Raw genomic sequence first — 17,372 nt, 5'->3', positions numbered from 1 at the left:
CACTTGTGGCCACTTCCTGGACTTTTGATAGCTTCTGGCCTAAATTATTTATATTCCTCCTCTTCTCACGTTCAAAGCGCCACCACTTGTGGCCACCCCCTCGACTTTTGAGAGCTTCTGGCCTAAATGATTTATAATCCTTCTTTTCTCACGTTCAAAGCGCCTGTAAAACCATAAAATTTGCTACAAGATTGATGAACGAGTGTGTGTACACGCTGCATATTTGTTTCTACTATAAGATTTGAAGATTATTTGAATCCTTCCACTTTTATATTATCTTCTTTCTTCTTAAATTCTACAGTGTTTGAAGGTGGTTCCTTGCTTGTTTGTATCAAATAGAAAGAGCTAGAACTGCATATTATAGTTAAAATAAAATTCCAAGAATAAGCAGTTTATTAAGACTAGTTACACGAGTATGATTACCTAGTTGTCATTACTCTCTTAAAATGAGAAATTGGCTAAATTAAACCTCTTTGAACTACACATCCATAGAATCTCGTATTTGGTTAACTGCTGTGTTTCGTACAAATATGTGACATATATTAATTTGTTTTGATAAAAATTTAAGCTCTCTATCTTACACTGTTTAAGTGAAGCAGTTTGTAAACGGCTCATGAATCATGCATTCTAAGCGTCTAGATGAGAGGTCTAGAAGAACAGCGTGTTATTAAAGCAAATCGCGTTTAATTTGTGTTATAGTAATTGGACGCTCATCCTCTTCCCACTCTCATAACGCTTTTTCATACTTCGAGATCTTAATATTAAGAAACGACTAAGCATTTTTCTGTTCTTAATGTGATAAAATTATATAGCGTAGAAAGTTTTATTGAGTCAAAACTTCATGTTTTCTGTTCTCTGCATTCTTGCACACAAGAAAAAAAAATGCATCATTAAAAAACGTCTAACAGCAACCACATCCAACCCTATACAGGATAAATAATTCTACTAAGTAAGGATATTAAAACTCAGAGATGGTGTATTGTCCTACAAAAGTACCATGTTCAAATGATTCTCTTAAAGCATATAGCTCAACGGAGAACCCCCTTTGAAAGCTGTATGAGGTGAACAAATGAGAATCAATACTATAACATTCGCAAATGTCTGTGATAGTCTTCTGTATCTTTGGGTTGCTGAAATGAGCCCTCGAAAGTCGGTATCCACTGATGGTTGGCAGACTTTGAGAAGTATGTAAAGAGATAGGAGAAAACAGTGACTTCAATGTATTTCTCAAAATCCTCTTGCAGTGGACATTGCGTTGCAGGACAATAATCCATGACCAGACCATCACACAGAATACCATCGACAGTAGGAGGAGGACTATACGGCCTACAGTCGCTCATTCTTGTATTGTTAACATAGATCGTGGAAATTCATCCTTCTGTATGTATTTATTGACAGATATGTTAACAATTTTCTAAGCCTCATATTATTTAAGAAAATTCCAAATAAGATATATATATATATATGTGAGTGTTATATAATCCCATCTATTTACACTATGCATGTTAGACTTGCGAAATTAGTGCCGTTTTAAATACAACTGGTGAATGTATTCTCACAAGTCATTGAAACAAGCTGATGTGTGTAGAAGCATTATAAGTTTGGAAATTTTTGTCATTTAAGAGCGCTGAGCATGGCTCAATGGTCAGCGTACCGAACTGTGAATCCTGCGGGTCTAATCACTCGCATTCAGTTACCAAAGGAAAGTTCGTGCTCACAGGGGTGCATCATAAGTGTGACGGTCAAATCCCACTATTCCGTCAGACAATAGTAGCTCAGGAATTGGCGTTGTAAGCTGTTGACTATCTGCTTTCCTCAGATAGCATTCTGCACGAATATCCGAAAACAAAGAAATAATAACTTAAGAACGTATCAGTTTTGGAATTATTTGATTTCGATTTGTGTTATGCCGGAAGTTTAGGAAACACTTGATTCACATTTTGGTAATTCTAAGAACGTGTGAGTAAAAGAAAGAAGAATATATGACGCTATGTCAACCACGCTATATTTGCTATATCTAGTGCTGACGAGGCCTTTCGAACATCACCAGCGCTCTTCAAATTGCACAAACAACAACTATTGTGGTGTGAACTAAATTAATTTGATACAGTGTAATTTTTATTAACTTTATATTGGTCATTTACAAATCAGAATTAGGATAAGAATTACTAACACAATATTATTTATTTAACACTCATTATTATTTTATTATTATTACTAGCTGGAGTACCCATCCCCTCATGATTAATGAAAGGTTATCTTAGGACATGAACAATTGCTTTCCTTATATATAATTGTAAAAAAACGCCCATAGAAACTGCAAAACACAAAATGTGAAACCGCAAGTTTGCATGTATCTCTGCATGGATCCAACAAACCTTCATGCCAAATTTGGTGAAGGTCCATCAACCGGGGACCAAGTAGTGGTAAAAAGCGCAAAAACGCCCATAAAAATCGCAAAATGCAAAACTGAAAGTTTTTTTTGTATCTCCCCATGGACTGAGTGAACCTCCATATCAAATATGGTGAAGATTTATCCACAGGAGGTGAGGTAGGTATAAAAAACACACGCAAAAATGCTCATAGAAACCGTAAAACTTGAAATTAAAACTGAAAATTTGTATGTAACCCCGCATGGACCTATTGAACCTCCATACCAATTTTAGTGAAGATCCATCCACACCCTGCGAAGTAGTTACATGGACATACAACAGACAGTACTATTATATGTATATAGATTAGTAGTAGTATTTACTTTTACTTGAATAAACTATACTTATCATTCACAAGAACGACCTGAGCGGGTTCTCCGAGCGGCGTGTCTATCCGTATAAATATTTGGTCTTTATGCGCGACTTGGGAGGGTCAGGTTCTATTCAGACCTCTTCATCCTCTCCGAGCAGGTGTCTATTTGTTTGTTTGGAATTTCGCACAAAGCTATACAAGGGCTATTTGCACTAGCCGTCCCTAATTTAGCAGTGTAGGACTAGAGGGAAGGCAGCTAGTCACCACCACCCACCGCCAACCCTTGGGCTACTCTTTTACCAACGAATAGAGGGATTGACCGTCACATTATAACGACCCCACGGCTGAAAAGCCGAGCATGTTTGGTGTGACGGGGATTCGAACCAGCGACCCTCAGATTGCGAGCCGAGTGCCCTAACCACCTGGCCATGCCGGGCCCACACGGTATATGTGCGCATAGTTTCGCCTAATTTTGAACTGACAGACTAGAGAAAGAACAGTTTATAAACAACACCCAGTGTGAAATCTTGGGCTACATTGATCTAACCATCAGTTTTGTAGTGCACACATGACTTCAGAGTGCGAAACGAGTTTTTTCGGCTATAGAAATACAGAAGTTCAAAGTGTGTAAGCACGATAAAATGAAAGGGACAAGATGCCAAGTATTTAATGAAAACATAAATATGTTTGAAAACAGTCATTGGAGGTAACAACTGAAAAAAATGATATAGCTCTAAATCCGTGAAACTAAAGCTAAATGTAAAGGATGATTGAGACATAAAATCACTGTAGTACATAGACAAACATAAACATACTGATTAACAGACGCTACGGTAAAACTTTAAACTGACAAAACAACGTAACTTTACTGACTGAAAATTATGTTAAGACGAGTCACTTTTAAAGTTGAAAGAACACTAATCAAGGTAACCAACTAGCAAACTGCAGGTTAATTCTAGAGCCCATCAGAATAAAAGGGTGAAACCTTAATTTACTATCACTCAACTTGAATGAGAGAATGAATATCATAAAGGTGAAGAACGTCCTCACAGATGTCTCGGGTATTAAGTAGAATGAACTATCATTAAGCACGGTGGTGCTCAATATGTAGAGATGGGTCAAGAAAACAGTGGCCGACGCATATTATGTATTGCTCATCATAGTCTCAAAGTCTAAGAGACTTTTATAAACACCTAACTTTGGTTTAAGGTTTTCCAAAGCTTTAAGACCTTCAGTTTAGGCAAAAAAACGTCGCTAACAACTAGCAAACTGCAGGTTAATTCTAGAGCCCATCAAAATAAAATGGTGGAACCTTAATTTACTATCACTCAACTTGAATGAGAGGATGAATATCATAAAGGTGAAGAACGTCCTCACAGATGTCTCGGGTATTAAGTAGAATGAACTATCATTAAGCACGGTGGTGCTCAATATGTAGAGATGGGTCAAGAAAACAGTGGCCGACGCATATTATGTATTGCTCATCATAGTCTCAAAGTCTAAGAGACTTTTATAAACACCTAACTTTGGTTTAAGGTTTTCCAAAGCTTTAAGACCTTCAGTTTAGGCAAAAAAACATCGCTAATGTAGAGAACCGGGGAGTAGCGTAACAGCCAAATATTCTACTGATTATTCTGATTCTGGCGTCAGTAGGGCTAGCGATGATTTACATACCAAAATGTTGCATTTTAACTTAAGAAGTACAGAAGCAGTATAGCGTTTCACTAACTTCAACACATTATGTCCATCAAGACAACTCATCATGCCAGGCGAAAACTGCTGCCCTCATAGCGACTGCCATTCGTTAAAAAAAAGAAGGAAAACAAGTAATAAAAAATAGAAAAATAAAGATGATTTAGGGATGGCAATACCAAAAAAGTACAGAAACAAAGTAGGGATGAATACACAAAACCCCTACATAAATAGCTACTGAGTCAATGTTACAAGTTTATGGGAATTAGCCATTGTAAGACTTTATACAGGGATTCTCAACTTTTCCTCCATCATTAACTCCCTCGGCTTGATGTATTTCTCCATTTACCCCCTTACTTACATACAATAAATTCATAGCCATCATAAAGGGACAGAAAAACAAGAAGGTCAGAAAAAAAATTATTCAGGTTTTGCACAAAAATAGCAATATACAATCGTATCACCAAAAATAAAGAAAATAAAACATTCTTTTCTAAAGAAAAAATTATTATACAGTCCATTTTTATCACAAAAAATAAAACCAAACAGAAATACCAGAAACATTATCAGTGGGAACACTGCTAATTCATTGAGTCAATCAGTTTGTTTATGCGAGGAGCTGTTGATGACAATGCTACTCTCATACCGTCATCGGCTTTCAATCGGTTCCTGGCCTTTGACTTCATTGCTACTAAACTTGAGAGCCCTGATTCACATAAGTATGTAGTGACAAAAGGAACAAGCACTTGGAAGGCACGCTGAGTAAGGAGTGGGAATGAATCTGCGAGTTTTACCCAAAAATGAACAAAAATGAAGATCAATCAGCTCCTCTATTGCTGGGTCATCATCTTTCATTTCTGACAGTTCAGTGGCAAAAGGTCTTATTATCCATCTCTCTGTTGGAATCATGCCTTTTGAAAAGTAGGCAGTGAAGTGATTCTTCAAGATTTTCAAATGTTTTGTGATGTCTTCATTTATCTCAGGTAACACTTCAGATCTTTCCTCATCCAAGTTTGGAAAATTTACAAAGTTACTTTGGTGAACTCTCCGTGCCCATAAGTCCAGCTTTGTCTGCAATGCTGTCCTCTTTTCACTTGCTTCAACAATGGTTACTGACGTTCCCTGGAGTTGTTTGTTGACTTGGTTAAGATGGGTAAATATATCTGAGAGGTACCCCAAACATGCGATGAACTTCGGATCAGCAAAGTCTTCACACAGCTTTGAATTCCTATCACGAAGAAAAATCTCTAACTCGGTACGGAGCTTAAACACACGATTTAAAATAAGTCCACGAGAAAGCCACCTCACATCAGTATGCAGTAAAAGAATGGAATGCTCAGAGCCCATCTCATCACAAGAAGCTTTGAACAAACGGTGATTCATAGCTCGGGCCCGAATGAAGTTAACAGCCTTAACAACTTTCTGCAAAACAATTTTCAGATTTTCAGGAAGAGTTTTTGCAGCTAATACATGTCTGTGAAGAACACAATGTGTTGTTATCCCATGGGGTGCCTTTTGCTTCACAAGTGTAGTGAAGCCTGATCTCACTCCCATCATGGCTGGAGCTCCATCAGTACAGATTGAACCAACAATGTCCCATGTGAGATCGTTCTTTTCAAAGAAGTCTTGTATTTTCTGCATTATATCAATAGCCTTTGTGGTTTGTTCGAGAGGTTCACAAATAAGAAATTCATTTTTTAGTTATTTTCCACATATGTAACGGACAAAAACAAGAAGATGTGAAAAATTGGCTACATCACAGGATTCATCAAGTTGCAAAGAAATTTTTGCTTGGCTAGATTTGATCTGTTCAATAACTTGTTGACAAATATCTTGCGACATTTCTATAATACGCCGATGAATTGTGTCATTAGAAAGGGGAATGGCTTGAATCTTCTGTTTTTCTTTATTCCCACATACATGTTCAACCATGTCTAAGGCACAAGGTTTAATCAGCTTCTCGGCTATGTCATGAGGTTTCTTTGCCTTTGCTATTCGCATCGCTACATGATAGGAAGTTGCAAGCATTGGTTTCTTCTCAGATACGAAGCCAAGTTTGGGCAGTGTTCCTGCAGCTCTAAACCTAGCTCTATTTGCCTCATATGTAGCACGGTCATCAGATGCATGTGCAGGATATGTAGCTTCCAGATGCTGTTTCAATATTGAAAGTTTCAGTGACCCATTTCTAAGGACTTTTGAGCACAGCAGACACTGAGGCTTCTCCACACCATCCACAACAATGAAGTCAAAACCATATTGTACATATGAATCCAGGTATGTACGTTTCTTGGACATGACAAAATCTGAAAAGAAATAATTATGAATTAGTATAGTGACTGTATAGGACTGAACAGGATTGACTGACACTCTCCCCTCCTCCCTCTCTCCCTCACGCATGCACGCGAGCACACACACACACACACACACACACACACATTCTTAGCATTCTCTCTCTCTCACACACACACACATTTTACAAAATTAAATTTAATTGAATTATTATTCAATCATCCGGTACATCAATTATTTACCCCCTGCCATGTTATTTTTTACCCCAAGGGGTAAATTTACCCCTGGTTGAGAATCACTGCTTTATAAAATTATTCGGTTTAAATGCTTTTATTCAAATCTGAATTGATGCAAATGAAAGGAATTCAACATTTAGTTGTAGATGAAAGTTTTTCTTATGTAGGGATTTATGTATGATTTTGTCTATTCATCCGGACTTTGTTGCTGTACGTTTTGGCATTGCCATCCTTACATCATACATATTTTTTTCATAATTTTTTATTTGTCGGTCCAATATAGCTACAACTAACAGAAAGCTTTTAATGTGTCTCTATACGTTTCACTCACTGAAAGAGGAAACTCAAAAATTAAAAGTATTATAACATAGTGAAGCTACCTAGTTTTAGATTGTCATAACTTGAAAAATATTCTGTGATGTTGTCATTGGATGAAAGCTGTGGGTTGACGATAGGATTATGGACTTACAACGCTTTTTCCGAAGGTAAACAAGACAAATAAACTCGGAAATTAATACTAACAGGATAATATGTGCAATTACTGAGTGGTTCGTTTAAATTCTAATGTCCAACATATGACGCCAGAAATAGTAAAGAACAAACAACTGATTCTGTTTAACTGAAAAATCAAAATAGTTTATTATTTTTCCTAAACAACAAACTACTATTCACGTGCTTGAAAGGATGTTTTCATTAAAGTCACTTGATTCGTCTCTTGGACTACTAGAGCTGAGAACCATTGAGTATAGGTAAATTAAGCTCTCGATATATTATAATTATTTTACTCTAAAATATTTAAAACTTGTTTAACAATCAAAGAAACAATCCTTAGAGCCCTGATTTCCTGAATGTATAACTTTAGATAGAATTATAAATTGTATAAATTAACAATTCATTGAATTTATTTTCTGGCTGTGGCTAGAGTACCGGATTCTGGATCCGAAGTTCGTGACTCGCGCTCCGTTACCACCAAAAAAAAAAAAAAACCCAGTGACACAGCGGTATGTCTGCGGACTTACAACACTAGAATCCGGTTTTTGATACCCGTGGTGGGCAGAGCACATATAGCCCATTGTGTAGCTTTGTGCTTAATTACAAACAACAAACCACCCAAAAATATTGCATTGCATTGGAGCCGTGGGTGCGTTATAAGAGTGACAGTCAAGTTGAAATATTTGTTTCAAGTAGCCCACAAGTTGACGGTTGGTAGTGTTGACTAACTGCCTTTACTCTGGATTAACACTTCAAATTTAGAGGTAACTATAGCGCAGATGATCCTCAAGCAGTTCTGCGCGAAATTTCTAATCAATTGTACTTAGACTTGTCTTTAATAAGTTAATTATTTACTAGTCCTATAGCACTGCGCTTTGCATCGTTTAATGATTGCCTTGCATGAAAATATGACATTCTGAAATTAACTAATTAGAATCAACTCGTTTATTTATGTTTTCATATTATTTTTAAAATTTGAGATACCTGTATTTTGAAATATGTCTAGAACCATTTTGTGAGGTAATTCTGTCTAGAACATTTTACACATGTAAGTAAAAATTACATATTTATAGAGAAATTTAGTTTCATGAGTAACTGATTGGGAATTTATCCGAAATTGTCACTCGCATAATAAAATTGATTAAAGTGGCGAAGTACGAAAATTGCACAAATATTTCCTGAACTATATAACAACTAGTACACACGTTTGACATTCTGTTAAACTGTTAAGTCATTTTGAGCAAACCCAAACACTGATCTGATTTTCTGAACGTGTTGCTGTTCGTGTGATCCATGTACAAAATTGTTGATATTCACTTTGTGTGCATGCTAATCACTACACCTTTGCTAAATTGTTTTACTAAGTTTCATATGATTATTTTCTCCTGTTAAAGTTTTAATTTGAATTTAACACATCAAAAATGTAATATTTTGTATCTGTTGCATTATAAAACTTAGCAAATGTGATCGTACAGATAAATATAGGTAGCATTTCCTGTGAATTATGTTTCTCAATATTTGACAGAAACAACTCTGCGTTAAGAAAAGCTTCCTAAGGCAAACCAGAATAATGTTTAATGCATATTGGAATTCAGGCTCATTATTCCAGTATTTGGTTTGGAATTCTCTCACCGCTTCAAGCAAAAATTTAAAATAGGCCATATAAAATCACGAAACAAACAATAAGAATTAAAAATAGAATTTTCTGTCATGTGACAGTTCGAGAAATTGTGTTCCTCTTATCGCCTCCAGGGGCCATCATTTTGTTTAACCCTCGCTTCAAGAAATCGAGAGAGAGAGAGAGACCTATTTGCCTTAGTAGGCTATTGATTGCTGTAGCTTTACAGATTTAGGTATCGTGAACAAACCACTCAAGAAAAACAACAAAACAGCAAGCACTGCGAGCAAGAAACTTCTGATACTCAAATAATGTATAACTTATAACTTACAGCAAGTGATAGTCCCTGTTATATTGACTAAGGCACTTTCTCTTACAAGGTTTACTCCCGTTTGGTCCATTTGTTACAATGTACGAAGACATTTATAGATTAATACAACGTCTCCAGGGATAAAAGTGGATGATTTATTGAATAGGCTCATGCATAATATTTTTATACGAGATTAGTATAAACTATTTTGGTGACGACAAATCTCGGAAGGATTGAAACAAATGGCTTGAGATGAGTAAAACAAAGAACAGATTAAATAACCGATACCAGTTACAGGCAAAATTATATCTTGATAATTAATTCCAAGACAGTATTGCCTTCAAAATGTAAAAGTAATTTTCAATGACAGTTTTTTAACGCAGAATCAATAGGACATAAATAGTTTGCTTTAGATGAAAAAAATTTTAAATACAATATTTTAAAACGTGGACAGTGTATAGTTGTATTATTTAGTACGATAGTACTTAATAGTAGGGATGGACAATGTTTCCAAATAATTCACGCACCGAAAAACTACCCTATTAAATTCCTAAGCGAAAAATTGACCATTCAAAGTATTGGTTACGATATATTATGCGCATATGTACTAATAATACGCTAAAAATGTATAACAATTCAAAATTTTCTAAAACAGCAACTTTTTAGTCTACTACCTACCTCCCTGATCACGTCAGCGGGGCTAGCGCCTAGACAATTCAGACTATCGCTATAAGATTTCTCCAGCCTAGTTGACTGGTCTGTGGGTATCTACTTTTGATATTCCGATAAAGATATACAGATGTTTTTTATAAATGGTAAATATATCATGCACGTACTTAAATATCTTTTCAACCCAGTACAACCCAACAAATGACACTACATATCGATGGATAGACACGCGACACTTTCTAAAGGTAAAGTATATACTTTATACAGGTATAACATAAAAAGTGAATAAACAAAAGTATTAAGATTATGTATTTTAAAATGAAGTAGGAATCCTGCTACAAAAAGTATTGAAACAAAAATTAAAACCACAATCACAGATTTATAAAATTTAATCCATACTTTTAATTCTTGTAAAAGTTATAGCTATCAGGGATATGGCTATACTGATATTTTATAGATGTTGTGTCCAATCCATGGATATATAAAAACTGAACAAATAAATGGAGAAAAAAATTAAAGGTTTTAACTGAAAGTAGGGATCTTTGGTTATTCTGGAACTGCTATAAGAATTATCTAAAACAAAATATATGCTGCAATAAAAAAGTAAACAAAGAAGTAAAGGTTAAACTTGCATTGTAACAAAAGTGAGGTATGAAGTGTTTACATCAATTTGAAGTTCAGTTCTAAATGAAATTACTTATAATTGGTTGTTTGTCAAGAGAAGGACGTTGATAGAAATATTTAACCTATGCCTTCAAAAGACTAGTGTAATTAACGCTTTGTTCGTTTGTTTGGAATTAAGCACAAAGCTACACCATGGGCTATCTGTGCTCTACCCACCACGGGTATCGAAACCCGGTTTATAGCTTTGTAAGTCCACAGATACCCCGCTGTGCCACTGGGGGCGTAATTAACGCTTAGCCTTTAACAGTTATTATTATTGCTTTATGTGATGGTTTTAGCTGATATTATGCCCCAGGTTTCTGTCTAAACAGACATCCATATTTACAGAAATTAAAAGTCAATAAATAGTAATATTAATAGATAACTATTTGTTATAAATTAAAGAGTTCTCTCACATTAAGTTTTATTTTGGGCGAAATTTGTTGAAGCCTTTGTCGGGTTGTGTTCGATTGTACTTTTTTAAAGTTTACATAGATTTGCTCAAAGATGCCGACCGCTTAAATAGTAGAAACTAAATGAATTATCAGTTGGTCAGTTCATTGTTTGTTGGTATCTTTATCTGAACCTCTCTATCATTTTATGTCTAACTATATCTCTATTTCATTTCACTTCTTTAACCGTGTGGCTAAACCCATCTTTATTTCACCATTTTTTTTCTCTCCATCTGTTTAACTGTAATTTTTTCACTGTCTTACTGTTAATTTTTTTCTATTCTTTCTAGTTAATAAACTGACATTGGTGCCTATGTGTGTGTGTGTGTGTATTGTAAATACAACTCATCAGTGCTTACAAGTGGAAAGACGGAAGCGCACAACGTTCAATCCATTAAACACAAAGAGTCTGACATTTTCTTTGACCACGTCAATAAAATACAAAATTCTCATTTCACACTAACCAAGAACCTTTATTTTATGCCTTCACCTATATTGGTAAGTGTTGGGTGTATAAAGGATTATTCGCGAGCGTAGCGAGTCACACGCAAGTTGTGGGCTATTATTGTGCCATAATGGCCCATATACTAAACTTCATTTACGGTACCCACCCTGACCTGGCACACCTAGGTCAGTTCGGAATCGAAACCCCACCGGTCGACCTAGTGAAAAGCGATGGCACCCATCATATCTGGAACCCTCTTCAACCGTATTTCTTCAAGATGTTCTACTAAGTACACTTCTCATCTGACCCTTGGACTGTTCTTGGCTCCTGGGGAGTACGGCAGCAAAAGTAGTAAATTATTCACTGTGACGATGGGGGGGGGGCTATTGAAAGACAAAAAGTTACTCCTACCGCATACAGTGATTCAAGGGTGGGCTATATCACACACATGTTTACGTGTGTTCGATCTTCTGAACAACTCGACTATATTCATCATTCAAACAATACTGTACTGCTAACAATCGGTGATTGGCAGAAATCTTAAGAAGAAGGGGAAAATAAACTTTTAGAATATCTTGCGAATTGAATATCTTTTTTCATTAGAAATAACAGACTGAACTGGCTATTGTATAGACAACCCGTTTAACACAAGAGTTTTAATCTGTGTTGTAACATTATTTATATGTTCTGCATGTATTTATAATTGGATAGTTGTTCAAAATTCCCGAAGGTATTAATATTAGCTTTATCTACCAGAACGACAGTTCTGAAAAGAAATGCATTACTTTTATATTATAAATTATCCAAAGGAGAAAAAGGAACAAATCTATTGGTATATTTTTTTTTAAGTTTTTCTTTTCTTTTTAATATCAAAATAGCGTTTTACGAAGGAAAGATACATTTTGATCCTTACAGTATTGTTTCAAATATATATATTTCATTTGTACCGTAGTTCGAGAGTTGTTGAGATTTTTACAACTTGCATTTTGTAGAGCCTATAAAAAGAAACTAATCACACAAAATTGTAGCGCAGACGCTCTAAACTTCTTCGATCTTGTTTTTCTTTTTCAAACCTACGAGCTACTTAAGTGCTAATAAACTGTTTTTTAAAGCTCAGGATATTTTAAGTGTTAAAGTATTCCTTCTCTTGCAAGTGAGCCTACCCACGATTCGACGGTAAGTATGAGGGCTTATAACACTGGAATTCGGGTTTCGATACCTCCGGTGGGCAGAGAGCAGATAGCCGATCGCGTAGCTTTGTACTTAACAACAAACAAATATTGCTGATTAAAATAATTTAGTTGGGCGAGTAAAAAATTAAGTTGAAAAATCTTGCTTAGCCTGCGAGGCGTTATTTATGAAAATTATTAGTTGATCTGACACCTCATTAGTCTGATTAATCTGATTTTTTAGGTTAATAACATTAGTTCAGTTTTCTAAGAATGTGTATCCTTGATATGTACTCACTATTTTTTATTTTAGTACAGAAACAGAAAGTTTGTTTGTTTGTTTGTAATCAAGCAAAAAGCTACACAATGGGCTATCTGTGCTCTGTCCGCTACGGGTATCGAAACCCGAATTCTAGCGTTGTAAGTCCGCAGACATACCGCTGTGTCACTGGGGGGTAAAACAGAAAGTAGTAACAAGTTTTACTCACCATTAATCTGACAGAAATTCCAGGAACACAAAATCTTATTTAAAATTTAAACTAATAGCAGCAGCATAGCTTGCGAATAGCTATTTTATTTTGTAACTTTAATTCGTTTACTTTTATGTTAAGGAAATTTTCTAAATTAAAACAACAACAACAAAAGAAAACAATTTTGACATTTTGTTAAACTTTTCGTAACATTGATTCCAAATATAATAACTTAATGTCACTAAAAGTGGTTTGCAGGATGTGCTATGTTTTCCTCTTTCAGTCTGAATTTGCTGAATCATCTTTCAGGGAGAAGAAAAAGCATAGTTAACCCTTCGTTCGCGAATTTTTGTGGCGGGCCATTCAAAATGTTGCGCGCAGAATGCTTGCATCATATAATGTCAACCGCAGTTGAAGGGTTAAATCACATGGAACTCGCCCTAGTTCATCTCATTCGACAAGCTTGTCTTAAATTCAACCATAAAGTTACCATAATAAAGAGAGAGAATTGTGATAGTTTGTTTTTAAGGATTTGGATCAAAGTGATTTAAGTCAGATATTACTTAACTACTTTTGGCAGTTAATTCTGTTATATTGTATTTTGAACTATTATAGTGTAAATGAATATTTAGTTACTTACCCACGAAACCTTGTGCACTCCGCTATACTATTTTAGGATAAACTTTAGAAATCGCTAGATTAGTTGTTTGGAAACTCAGATTTTTTTATCTCGTTTAAGTTATTTTCATAACACCTAATATTTCGACTAAGATGGTCTTAAAGCGACCTATTGCGACACATGTCATTGTGATCTAAATATTACAACAACTTATGAATGCCGACGAGGCCTTTCGTCCAATACCAGGGCTACAAATAATGCTTGACCTTAAAATTGTCACAAAGAAAAAACATGATATCTTACAACGTTACTGTTGTTACTTTAAAAATCACCAATACATGGCAAAAGTTAACATTGAACTCATGTTGTTGCTGGTATAATAAATACATCTTTACAAAAAAATTGATATAATTTCTCTAGTAGGTGATATTGCTACGACTAAAGGCATAAACATCTGTACACACGTTTTCGGTATGTCATATATAGCATTTATCTAATTGGTGTGAAAACATTTTAACTTCCCAGTAAAGTATATTATGTACAATAAAAAAGTTTACGTAAATCATTTCTTTGGATGCTGTTAGTTTGTATAATTCTGCTACCAATAAATATTTTTCAGACTAAATTGTTAGATATTGCTACTGGATGAGTGTTCATCTTCCGCCATTTGCGTCTTGTCAGTTGGACTTATTTGTATTCAATACAACTTGCTCATTTCAGAAAGTTATCAAGTTTCTTGACGTTTGGTAACCAAATCGTAAGATAGATTCGAAGTTATTTGGAGTGAACTTGTTTATTTATCTTGAGCACTAAAGTAAATTCTAGTGCGAATGTCTGCATTCTGGCATTTGTCTTCTGATTAATACTTTGTTAAACTAACGACATTTTGAGGGTTAAAAGGTGACGTAACTACACTAGACTTTATTGATTATTCGGACTCCAAAACGTATTATTCTGTCACTATTCATTAAATTGCGTAGTTATACGATATAATGTAGATCAGACAGCTAATGCAAATGCCTAAATAGAGAAATACTATGAGTTATTCAACTATTTCAGGTGAGTAAATACGTAGATAATGTGAATCAGACAACTACTGAATTGGATAAGACAGTGTGAATCGGACAATTGCTGTATAGGGTAAATATGGAGATAACCTGGGTCAGATAGCTACTGCAGGTGGTTAACTAGGCAGAAACTGCAGCCAGATAGGAGAACGGAACTGGACTGTCTGAAGGAATCCATTATATTGCATTTAGTCAGAACTAATACAATTGTAATAAAACAATAATTACAAATCTTGATAAAATACATTCATTTTTATGCTCTCTCAGGAAAGGGTGAAAGCAATAATACGATATTGTATTCTATTTGTTGTATTTGTGTACTTTAACTCGTATACATAGCGCTCGAAGTAATTTAGTGTATTATAGTTATAAAATTTTCATAACAGTTACATTATATGAGTAAGTTAAAAACACAATCAAAACAGATGTGTCAACAAAAGGAAACGAAGTAAGAATAGAATATTCTTTCAGCAAAATAGCTTTAATAAATAATGTTTGGCAGATAAAAAAAAAACACAAAAAAACAGTGGCGTAGACATTTTGGAAATGATTTGGCAAATAATCGTCGCTTCAGCCTAGATATCAACTTCTGCTCCACCTCTTGTCCGTTTCAATTAATTTGTTCAAACGTAGCATCTGTGCTTAGTTTAATACGAAGTACATGGAACGTAGCATCTATTGTTTGAATTACAATTGTATCTCGTAATTATCTACGTAAACCTTAATTAATTGGTACTGCAATGCGTGAAAAACAATGAAGTTAACAAAATTAAGGCTGGACTCGGCACGTTTATGTTTTTGGTGAAATATAAAAAGAAAACAATATATGATTAACTGAAGAGCTCAATATTCTAAAGCTTGAAATTATAAGTTCTTAAGTAATTACACAAGAGCACGATTAGGCTGGTGCGAGCAAAATTACAGGTTTGGAATTTAGGAAGTGTACTTACCTACATACGGTAACTATAATAGGTGCGGGACTGTCGTAAATTCAGGATACAAAAGAATACTTTGCAAAAAGTATATATATATATATATATATATATAATAACGTATGTATATGATTATATATGTATGTTTCTTTGTTTGTGCGTATATACAGTATACACATGTAAATATTATAAAGATTGTGTTAATTTTAATATTTAAAGGAAGAGAGCGTAAAACATTATCATATTATCGTTTATTATATTCTAACTAAAACTATTCAAATAATAAGGTCAAAAATAAGAAAGCTTCGCACAGGAAAGACAGTTATATAAAACTATTGGAAAGGTAACACGTACCTTAGTAAGAATGGTATTTGCGGAAATAGGACACGCAGTAAGAGGGATATACGCTGTTTAACAGATTAAATCTCTATGCATATTTGTATATTTAGTTTATAAGAATATACATTTCAAGATTTAATACTTATCTACTGATTTCTACATTTATTGAGTTAACAGTTTATCTTTGTTTGTATAGAGGGACTGTTTTAACTTTTGTTCTAACTCTGTGTAATTGTATGAAGAAGTAGATAAATGCTTTTGAAACTGTGATCTAATTTTGTATGTAAAGTACTGAGAGGATAATTGAAGTGGTAAAACAACAAAATTGATAACTTAAATGAAAAAAAAACAAAGGAAGGATTTTTTTCTTAGTTTGCGCGCACGCGCATACACGCGCTTGATTTTTCATACATATAGCCTGTAGTCATAGTTCCTTTTTTTCTCATTGTTCCTTGAGTCACTCTCTTAACCTGTACTTGTTAGAAATTGAAGTGTTTTGTAGGTATTCCCTTTTTAATTTAGTAGTTTACAAGGTGAAAAATCAACAGTGTGTTTTACTATTTTGTTTGATTTACAGACGAAACAGTTAACTGTCTGAGTCTGCGGGTGACCTAGCGGAGAACATAATTCGGTTCTCATCCGATTCTGCGGAAACAAGGTACATTACGTAAATTCGCTTTTTAAATTAAATGCTTAACGATTAACTTTAATCTCATAATGTGTTCTATGTAATGTTCTTAAATTTCTTATATTTTAACATCATAAAGATTATTTTCCATTTAAACTCAGTATCTTTTGCTACAGTAAAGTGACCATAATTTGATATGTTATAAAAGTGCTTAACAAGTAAAATGTACGTTGAAACGTTTCAATATTTATTTATAATGCTGGTATTGTGATTGTTGGTTTGTTTCAAAATCTGTCTTGCAGCCACTATTTGAAGTTGTAGTAATCGAATCCTAAGGCCCTTGCTGAACTCCATTGGAAAATTATACGTTTTCATTCTTTCATGTAATATGAAAAGCACTAACTTGTTTACTATTCTCAGTCTTGTGAACAGTATTAAACTTATGAATGTCAATATATGCATCTAACGTATGGCAAATTTAAGATTAGGTATTTAACAAAGAAAGGAATACTTCATTACAGACGTGACCGTAAATAG

General features: G+C 34.5%; 2 protein-coding genes across 2 annotated transcripts in view; one reads left to right on the top strand and one right to left on the bottom strand.

The window, feature by feature from the left end:
* Positions 1-17,372, top strand: part of LOC106462161 (plexin-B-like) — a 256,950-nt gene that overhangs the window by 57,048 nt on the left and 182,530 nt on the right. Inside the window, exon 3 of the mRNA XM_022389702.1 lies at positions 16,785-16,865. The gene's annotated coding sequence lies outside the window, so the exon portion shown is untranslated. The remainder of the gene's footprint in view (positions 1-16,784; positions 16,866-17,372) is intronic.
* Positions 5,149-6,078, bottom strand: LOC106462171 (protein ZBED8-like). Its single transcript, XM_013922074.1, has one exon. It carries the CDS (start codon positions 6,076-6,078, stop codon positions 5,149-5,151), a length of 930 nt encoding a protein of 309 aa, XP_013777528.1.

This window comes from Limulus polyphemus, unplaced genomic scaffold, assembly GCF_000517525.1.
Source record: "Limulus polyphemus unplaced genomic scaffold, Limulus_polyphemus-2.1.2 Scaffold44, whole genome shotgun sequence".
Lineage (NCBI taxonomy): Eukaryota > Metazoa > Arthropoda > Merostomata > Xiphosura > Limulidae > Limulus > Limulus polyphemus.
Note: the sequence above shows the minus strand (reverse complement) of the source record. Positions and strands in the feature narration are given on the sequence as shown.

What these genes read in the sequence shown, in the direction of transcription:
- LOC106462171 (XM_013922074.1), bottom strand. Translation starts at nt 6,078, where the DNA reads ATGCAGAAAATACAAGACTTCTTTGAAAAGAACGATCTCACATGGGAC.